Here is a 9,850-nt window from a genome sequence, read left to right on the forward strand (position 1 = left end):
GAGCAAAGCGGCCTTCTCAGACCAGCAAGCAGGGGGCTGTTCCAGGTCCTTCCTCAGGACTGACCTCCTCCTGCCCAGGGAGGGGGAGGGGAAGGCGGGTTGGAGATGCCTGATGTGACACAGCCCTACCTAACGGCCTCCTTTAGGCTCCTGCAGGTGGTTTGGAAGCAGCTGGAGGAATGAATTAGGTCCTGGTTGTGGGATTTTTTTTTTTTTTTTTTTTTAAGTCACACACAGACACAGCTGTTGAGCAAAATGCAGCCTCCACAGAAAACCCAAAGCCTCAGACCCTTCAAGCAGAGGAAGAGTTTAGGTAAAGTTCTCAGAGTAGCTGTCTGGGTTCTGGCCCTTGAGACAGGGAGGAAAGGAGATACAGACTTCTATTACATGCCGATGTATTAATTTGAACTTACATGTTCACAGCAACCAGAAGAGAGGAAGTCGCTAGAATCCAGGCGAAGTTCCCCAGCAAGATCCTGGTAAGACTCCGTTGTGCTTCCTGAGTGGTGCCTGCAATATCCTGTTCTTTGAAAAACCAAAAGTCACCCAATGACCTTCTCTCTGTTCCAAGTTCCTAAGACACAGAGAACTGAGCACATTCTTGGACACTTGCTTCCAAAGAGATTCACGCAGAGACTCTTAACAGAGTAGTAGTGGAGCACTACCCCAGGGAGAGATTCCTGCCCCCGCTGGACGAGACTCGGTTCCTGGTCCTGCAGGCACTGACCATGACCCTCTTCCCCAGTGTCATCTGGGAGGTGACAGAGCGCACATTGGCACGTGTGCTGTGTATGCCCAGGATTCTTAGAACAATAGGATCTAGCAGAGGGAGGCAGGGAAGTCGTCCTGCTTGGCCCTTTTCCCTTCAATTGTGCCTTTGAAAAGGATGGTCTTGGGGTGCCTGAGTGGCTCAGTCAGTTGAGTGTCCAACTTTGGCTTAGCTCATGATCTCTCAGTTCACGAGTTCAAGCCCTGCGTCAGGCTCTGTGCTGACAGCTCAGAGCCCGGAGCCTGCGTCAGATTCTGTGTCTCCCTGTCTCTCTGCCTCTCCCCCACTCACACACGCTCGCTCTCTCTCTCTCTGTCTCTCATAAACATTTCAAAAAAAATTTTTAAGAAAAAAATAAAAAATAAAAAGGATGGTCTCATGAATAACCAGTCATTAAAAGGTTGCAAGGACCTTACAACTCTAAAGAGAGTGGGGGCTCTCAATTCGACAGAAGAGCTGTTTTCTCTTTTATTTTTCAAAATTTTGCTGGTACTGTGTTCTAATTTCTGGCTTCAAATTTCTCTGAGAATCTTCCAAAGGAACTTTGGAAACGAGTCCAAAGAACCCTCCAGTGTCAGGTGTTTTAAATGTCCAATGACGGCATTTTGCCTCTAAGGAATTTTTGGTAGAGCAATGGTCTGCCCACCTGCTGGAGTCACTGAGCAGAGGAGCCAGACCTTCCCCATATCCAGCTTCCTCCCACTCAGAACAAGGAAGAGCGAAGTCAGACAAGTGTTGCTGGCTTTAAAAATAAAGCTTAAGCGATGGAAGTTGTCACCTGCCAGCTGGCCTCAATAAAAAAATGACATGAAAACTAAAAGTGGCTGACTGGGGCTCAGTAAATATGGCTGGTGTGAGTCTCCCTGTACTGGAAACCACCTCCCAAAGGTTTTGGCTGATGCTGACAGTTTCTTCACAGTGTTTATTATGATTTTTTTTTATGAGCCCTTTTAGAACACTCCGCATTCTCCTCTGACCCGCTAAGGGTTAGGTTGATCCAGTGGAAAGTGGGGGCAACTGAAAGAAAACCAAAGTCAGCCTTAGATCCCAACTCTGGTCAGACTCCAGATGCTGGGGGACAATGGGTGGCTTTACTGGAAAGTGAGTTTTGACCCCATTTCCCCCTTTTTTCCATATAGATGTGCCTCCAATTTTCAGGCACTCCCCATTCTCCATCCCAATAACTTTGAATCTCTACATTAATGCATTTAAACACATTGATACTAAGCACCCATTGTGTATCGAGCTCTGCAGGAAGAACACCGAACAAAACAGATGAAAATCCCTGCCCTGAACATCTTCCGAACCACAGCGTTCACTCTTGGGGACCCCTCAACCTTAACAAAAGGACCGCCTGGTGGAAGAATGAAGGTGAAGGTGCAATTTTGAGGCGCGAGGTTGCAACAGCCCCTCCCCCCAGCCTTACCCTTTCCCAGAAGGCAGAATGGCCATTTGCTCCCTGAGGGAGAGCAGCGCAGTGGTCAGGGTTTGGTCTTCAGGTTATCCACCTTTTCGTAACCAGGATCCAAAACTATTTCCCCTCCCACCCACCACATAAATGTAGCCCTCATCACTGTATCCCAGGAGCGCCGTGGCTGTGCCCCGAATGTTTGGGCGAGGGGGAGTAGACAGGGCTAACCATTACCAACAGACCCATCCAGCCGTGCACTCCAACCAAATGGAGCTGTTTCTCTACAGCATTAACCCGAGGGGAGGAATTTCAGACCTTAGGGCAGTAATTCCTTTCCAAATGTTACCCCAGAGCTGCTTAAATGACGTCAGAATCCCCAGCTTTCCGTATTCTCTTGTCACCACACAGGAAATTCTTTGCTTTAAACTCATAGCAAACAGAGACCTATTTGCTTAGCATTTTGGTGCTGTGAATACTTTTTCTAGCTAGTGATGGGGTGGCCTTGCATGTTGAGCCCGTCAGAGGGTCCCAGGGCATTTTTAATCCCCAGGGAAGGGAACAGTCTTTCTGCAGGATTCCAACAACTCCCTTGTCACCCCAGAGATACTGCAGAACGCTGTTCTTCCCTTTCTTTTATTTTTAATTGTGATAAAAATGCATCTTAACTATTTCTAAGTGAACAGTTCGGTGGCATTAAGTACATTCCCACAGTTGCACAATCATCACCACTGTTGAGCTCCAGAACTTCTTCATCTTTCCAGATGGAAACTTTGTATTCATGAAACACTAACTCCCCACTGTGTCCCCCGCCCCCCCTCCCCCCCCCCCCCCCCCCCCCAGCCCCTGGCCACCACCAGTCTACATTGTTTCTCTGATTTTGCTACCCTGGGAACAGCATGCAAGAGGAATCATACAGTGTCTTTTCCTGGCTAGTTTATTTCACTTAGAGTAAGTTCTTAAAGTTCATCTATGCTGTAACAATTTCTTGTCAGAATTTCCTTCTTTATAAGGCTAATGCTCCATTGTGTGTACAAACCACTTTGGTTTATCCATTGGCCTGTTGATGGACAGTTGGTTCCCTCTATCCAACCCTTTAACTTCTGTGCTTTGGTTTCTTTATCTGTTATTAGGAAATCAAATGGGACAAGAGATGAAGTTTTGTATAAAAAGTTGAGTAATGACACATATAAATTATTGTTTCAGCAGTGACCGGTAGAGGCAGGGAAATGTATCTGACGCTTTGAAAGCCTCCAGGCAGCAGCAAGGGAAGCAGGTGGAAGGACTGTGCTTCTCGAATAATCTTTCTCAAAGTCAGGTGTGCCTCTCTTACAATCCTGCAGATTCCCAGGCTGCTTCCTGGATCTACTAAACCCAAATCTGGAGTGGGGCCCAGGAATCCGCATTTTCAGCAGGCACTCCTGGGTCATTGTCAAGTTTGAGGACCTCGCACCAAAGTGGGGAGGTGGGCTCCTTGGGTAGACATGTTTGCAGTGAACAAACAGAGGTAAGTCAGGCCTTGGGTCAGGAGTCCATTCCCTGCCCAGTTAAAGTTTCCCTTTCCGGCCCCACCCCTCCCAGGAGCCGCCTGGTCCTGGGGGCCTCTGAAGCCTTTTACTTGCTGGTGAACAATAAGAGCCTGGTCAGCATGAGTGTGACCATGGCAGAGGTCTACAGGGACTACCAGGATGAGGACGGCTTCGTGTACGTGACCTACGCCTCCCAGGAGATGTTTGGCTGCCTGGGCTCTGGGAAGACCCTGCCATCCTCTGCAGAGCATGTCTGGAGCCTGGTGTCACCCCATGTGGGTGGACTCCATGTGGGCTCGGTCACTGGGAACCTCAGCCTGGGGACAGGTCTCTGGGGAATCCCCGTGTGGGGCCTTATGAACCCACTCATTTGGGGGCAGGGGTCCTTATCTGTGCCATTCCCGAGATGATTGTTGTGTTTCCAGTCTACTCCCACTTGGCTTATTTCCTCTCGGATTCTGTTTCATCTGTTTATGCCACACGGATTTATGCCAAAGATGCAACTACTCAGTTCCAAATAATTTGGATGAGCAGTTTTCCTTAGAATAGAGTTTTTTTAAAATAATGGCTTTCATTTAAATCTTCATTATGGACTAGACTTTGTTCAAAGTAGTCTATAGGTATTAACTCCTCATAATTGTCCTACATGTTAAGTACTTTTATTCCCATTTTAAAGATAAGGAAATTGGGTCAGAGAAAGGTCAAGAAACTCCCCAAAGTTCCCACAGCTGGCAAGCAGCAAAACTAGGTTTTGAAATCAGTCTGGTGTAGAACCCAGGCTCATAACACAGAAACTTCCTCACTTGGTGAGAACCTGCTAATCTTGAATTGAAGCTGAATTCCACTTGTTCACCTGTCCACACAGGAGACAAAGAGGCAGACATATGCCTGCAGAGGACCTTGGTCAGGTAAGAACAGTTAACTACTAGTTACAGGGCAGCCGAAAGGCAGGGACGCTTGGTCACAGAGGGCGTCCCAGGTTGTGAACTTTGACCTAGGTTTAGAGACTGAAAAGCCTTTTTTTTAGGAAGGAATTTCTTTTTCTTGTTTTTAATTCACTTGTGGCGAATAAACATCAAATAGGCATGTCTTGTGTGCCAAACGCTTCTAACAGTGGGAGCGACAATGGTGAGTGAGACAGGTAAGCGACCAGCCTCGTGTCGCTCTGTCTAGTGAGGACAGAAAGAAAATACAGAGAAGCATTCTAAGTGGTAGGAAGACCAATGAAATGGGGTCAGGGATAGGGCTGGTGTGGGGACACCTTACCTCAGTGGTCCGGGAGGTGACATGTGCACTCAGTCCCTTGAGTACAAAGGAGCCAGTCCCACGTGGATCTGGGAGGAGAGCCTGTACGTTTTGCAGGATGGCGGTGGGCAGAGCCTGTGCAGGGTGGTGGTGAGCAGAGGTGGTATTTTGGTTTCTGGTTTGCGTTGTTTTGTTTTGTCTCCTTGTTGCTGCTGCTTCCCTACATGCTTTGGCTTCTCTGTCCGGTTGGATAGGGTTATTTTCGGTGGCTTTATCTACAATGGGCACACAGGGCAAGTTCAGCAAATATTTACTGGCATCTTCCTTCATTTGGTCATTTTTCCAGACGCTGGGTCTCCAATGAGCCCTCCTTTCTCTGTCCTCATTCTTCGTTTTACTCCATTTGACCGTTTCTTTGCCACCCCTGCAAAAACAATAGTGATGTGGGCCAGTTTTTGTTGAACAAGGAACACTTACATTGAACCAAATTAAACTAAACCATTATTCTAAGCGATGGCATTACATTCAGTTAAGCTATTACACATGAAACAACAGTGAAGAGTATCCCCCCCGGGGCTCAGAGGCGGTGTCGGGATCTTGGAACAGAAGGGGCAGGCAGGACAGATGCGGGAAGATCCAAAAGAAGATCCCCCCAGGACCTATTTTGTCTCCTCTGCTCTAAGCCCCATTTGATGTTCCAGTTGGGTTCTGCCTCTTCCTTTTTCCTTCAAGCCTTTCACCCTCCGGGTGGGGGGGGGGTGGAAATTAGGAAACAAAACAAACCACACCCCAGGTTTTGTTAACTGCTGTTGCATAACAAATCACCTTAAACTTTAGTGACATAAAAGGAGGATTTAGTCTTCCCCATGGATACCGTGGGAATTCCGTGATGCTGTGGGAAGGGGGGAGGATCCTCCCAAACCGGCGCGGGCAGGTGGGCCTGGCTGTGGGCTGGCGGGCTTGGACCACCCGCATTGCCTCTCAGCCTCCAGTAGGCGGGGCCAGCTCCCGAGAGCACGCTTTTGGGGCTGCGTTCCAAGGACGCAAAAGTGCAAGCTGCAAGTGTCCTTGTGGCCCGGCCCTGGTACCTGCCCGGTGTTCGTTGTGCCACATCCTCTGGTCAAACCTGTGTTTAAGGTGTGGGGAAATCAACACCTCTTTTTTTAATATTTATTTGAGAGAGAGAGAGAGAGAGCGCACATCCAAAAGCACACACACAAGCGGGGGAGGGGCAAAGACCGAAGCGGAGATCCCAAACAGGGTCCGCGCTGTCAGCGAAGAGCCTGACAAGGGGCTCGGTCTCACGAAGCATGAGATGGTGACCTGAACCGAAATCAAGAGACTTAACCGACTGAACCACCCAGGTGCCCCCAATAGCACCTCTTAATGGAAATATCCAAGAATTGGTGACCTTATTTCATTTACCATACACTTCTAACAAGCACACACAACCTATTCCTCCACCAGCCACACCCTATGCTTCCTGTAATTTATAGCCAGAAACAGTGGCGCCTGGGCGGCTCGGTCAGTTAAGCATCTGACTTGGGCACAGGTCAGGATCTCACAGTTGGGCTCTGTGCTGACAGCTCAGAGCCTGGAGCCTGCTTTGGATTGTGTCTCCTGAAAGGAGCAATCCAAATGACAGCCCTACCTTAGTTTAAAGCTAGGTTCTCTTTTCTGCTTATTATGGATTTCCCGCCGAAGGACAGACAAAGGACGCCCAGTCCAGTCAGAAAACAACAAATGGCCTTACTTTAAAATCAACCAATCAGGACCCTCATAATTTGAAACCTCACCCATGCTGTTTGTCCCTGTCTATAAAAACGCTGTACCAACCCTAATCGAGGCCTCTTAGTGTCACCGGCAACGAGTGCGCAGAGGTCCAGGTTCGAACCTGCAATAAACGACCCTTGCCGCTTGGCTTTGACTCACGACTCTGGTGGTCTTTTGTGGGAGGTTTTGGAACGTCGGGCATTACATTTGGAGGTTCCACCGAGACCTCCCCCGAGCCCACCAGACTTCTGATCAATGGGTCGTATCTGATTCCGATCGGTAAGTAAGCCGGCTCTAACGTTCTTCCTTTTCTCTCTGATCTGTGCTTCTTCTCTGGAGAACCGGTTCTGTCTGGAAGCTGGTGTGACCCTGGCGGACGCGCTATAGGGCACCCAGCCGGGGTCAGTTGGAGACGTCCACTGACATCTGGGGGCCTCCTTGGCCCATCTGGGGACCTGTTCGGTCCATCTGGGGACCTGTTCGGTCCATCTGGGGCTGCTTGGCCCATCTGGGGACCTGCTCGGTCCATCTGGGGGCTGCTTGGCCCATCTGGATTCTTTTCTGTGGGCTGCTTACGCCCAACGCGCCTGCGAACTAAATACTTTCATTTTCTTTATGAACCTCCAGAGTGCTAAAAAAATATCTCTAGGCGTCTAAAAAAAAAAAGAAGAAAAACCATCTAGGCATGCCAATTGTTACCGGTATTTTGATGTGATGTATGTCTGTGTGTCTGTCTGTTGAATGGAATGATTGTTGGGAGTCAGGGGCACGCGCCTGACTTACCCTATGTGTAGTCCCACAGCATAAGCTACGGGATTCGAGTGGGCTCTAACCCGATTTCCGCGGTGATCCTCATACGGCTTAAGGCGGTCAAAATCTTTTTGATCCGAGCAGGGGGTTTATACCTGCCCGCCCATGCTAAGAGGCACCTAAGTTCCCGCGAGGGACACGGACGGGCGAGTACACGAGTGCTTCTTTGTCAGTCTAAAGAGTGCTTCTTTGTCAGTCTAAATGTATTGTCACCCCGGGGCTCTTGTAATTACCGCCGTAACCCTTTCTGTCGGGCTAGCCAAGAAAGTTGGAACCGCTGCGAAAGATTTTTGTTAGTTCTTGTTTTTCTTTCATGGGTCGGATGTTTTATTGGAATTAAGTGTTTTCTCGGCTGATCAGAATTAATTATTCCATCCTTTGTTTCTCTCTCCTCCTTCCTCAGCTCTCTGCGGCTTTCCTTCTTGCCCCCTGGCCAGCGGCGCCCCCCTTCTCCTCTCCTCTTCCTCAGAATCATAATATGGGCCAAACGCAGAGCACCCCTCTCTCCCTCCTTCTCGCCAACTTCAGGGACGTAAAAGCTAGAGGACACAGCTTAAGCCTAGACATTCACAAAAGGAAGTTGATTACCTATTGCCGCTCTGAATGGCCCACCTTTGGGGTTAATTGGCCTACAGAGGGAACCTTCTGCCTCCCTGTGGTCCTTAAAGTAAAATCAAAAATTTTCCTACCAGGGAAAGAAGGTCACTCGGATCAGATTCTCTATATTCTGGTGTGGCAAGATTTAGTAAAAAACCCTCCCAAGCCGCCAACTCCAGCTGCACCCTTTGATCTCCCCGACAACCAAGATTTACCTTTCCTTGACCCTCCCCCTTATCAGGTTCCTCCTCGCACTCCGCAAGCTGCCCCTATCCCTGCTGCGCCGGCAGAGCCTTCCATAGCCCTACCAATAGGAGAACTGGAGAATAGGGAGGCTCAACCCGCTCCCATGCCTAGTGGGGGCGAAATCCAAGGGCCGGCTGGACATACCCGTAGGTGGGCCCCACGTGAGCCAGGACCCCGCCTTCCTGACTCCACCGTAGCTTAACCCTTACGGGAAATAGGGCCTCCCAATGATACGGGGAATCCCCGACTTTAATACTGGCCCTTCTCTACTAGTGACCTATATAACTGGAAGACCCAGAATGCCCGATTTTCTGACAACCCTAAAGATTTAATAAGCCTCTTAGACAGCGTTATGTTTACTCACCAACCCACCTGGGATGATTGTCAGCAGCTCCTCCGAATCCTGTTCACCACCGAGGAGCGAGAACGAATTCAATTGGAGGCAAGAGAGCTGGTTCCTGGAGATGACGGCCAACCCACTGCTAACCTTGATCTCATTAATGCAGCTTTTCCCTTGACCTGACCCCCACAGGATGGCTGGGACTACAACACGGCAGAAGGTAGGGGACGGCTGCGCATTTATCGCCAGACTCTAATGGCGGGTCTCCGGGCTGCTGCACGCAACCCCACTAATTTGGCAAAGGTGTATTCAATAATACAAGGTAAGACAGAGAGCCCTGCCGCTTATTTAGAAAGATTAATGGAAACCTTCAGACAGTATACCCCCATAAACCCTGAGGCCCCCGAAAATCAAGCTGCTGTTGTAATGGCCTTTGTAAATCAAGCAGCCACTGATATTAAAAAGAAACTCCAGAAAATAAAGGACCTGGAGGGAAAACAGATTCAGGACTTACTCCGCATTTCCCAGCGTGTCTATAATAATAGAAAAACTCCAGAGGACAGGCAACTTAAAGCCACCGAGAAAATGACCAAAGTCCTGGCTACTGTTATCCAAAAGCCCCTGGATAAACACCAGCCCCTAGATAAGGACCAATGCGCCTATTGCAAAGAAAAAGGCCACTGGGCCCAAGAATGCCCTAAAAAGAAAAAGCCACATCATGGTCAAAAACCGTGGCAGCCAAAAACCACACCCGCCCTCTTCACTCAAGATGCAGAATAGGGGGGACGGGGTTCGGATCCCCTCCCCGAACCTAGGGTAACGCTACAAGTGGAGGGGAACCCAATTCAATTCTTGGTCGACACAGGGGCACAACATTCGGTCTTGATCAGACCCCATGGAAAAATTTCTGAAAAATCTTCCTGGGTCCAAGGGGCTACTGGAATAAAAAATATCCCTGGACCACCCAAAGAACTGTGGACCTAGGAAATGGGAAGGTTACCCATTCCTTCCTAGTCATCCCTGACAGCCCGTGCCCCTTATTGGGAAGAGACTTACTCACTAAAATGGGGGCCCAGATTCATTTTACGCCAGGGGGCCCCCAAGTGACTGGCCCTCACAACCAACCCATTACC

The 9,850-nt window shown here is 49.2% G+C and overlaps 1 protein-coding gene across 1 annotated transcript; it reads left to right on the forward strand.

Moving 5' to 3' along the window:
* On the forward strand, window positions 1-4,116 carry LOC123586583 (microtubule-associated proteins 1A/1B light chain 3C-like). Its single transcript, XM_045455811.1, has 4 exons — window positions 1-313; window positions 424-479; window positions 636-751; window positions 3,756-4,116. Exons 1-4 carry the CDS (start codon window positions 256-258, stop codon window positions 4,114-4,116), a joined length of 591 nt encoding a protein of 196 aa, XP_045311767.1. The 5' UTR covers window positions 1-255.
* The last annotated feature ends 5,734 nt before the right edge of the window (window positions 4,117-9,850 follow it).

The sequence above is a fragment of the Leopardus geoffroyi genome, chromosome C3, assembly GCF_018350155.1.
Source record: "Leopardus geoffroyi isolate Oge1 chromosome C3, O.geoffroyi_Oge1_pat1.0, whole genome shotgun sequence".
Classification (NCBI taxonomy): Eukaryota; Metazoa; Chordata; class Mammalia; order Carnivora; family Felidae; genus Leopardus; species Leopardus geoffroyi.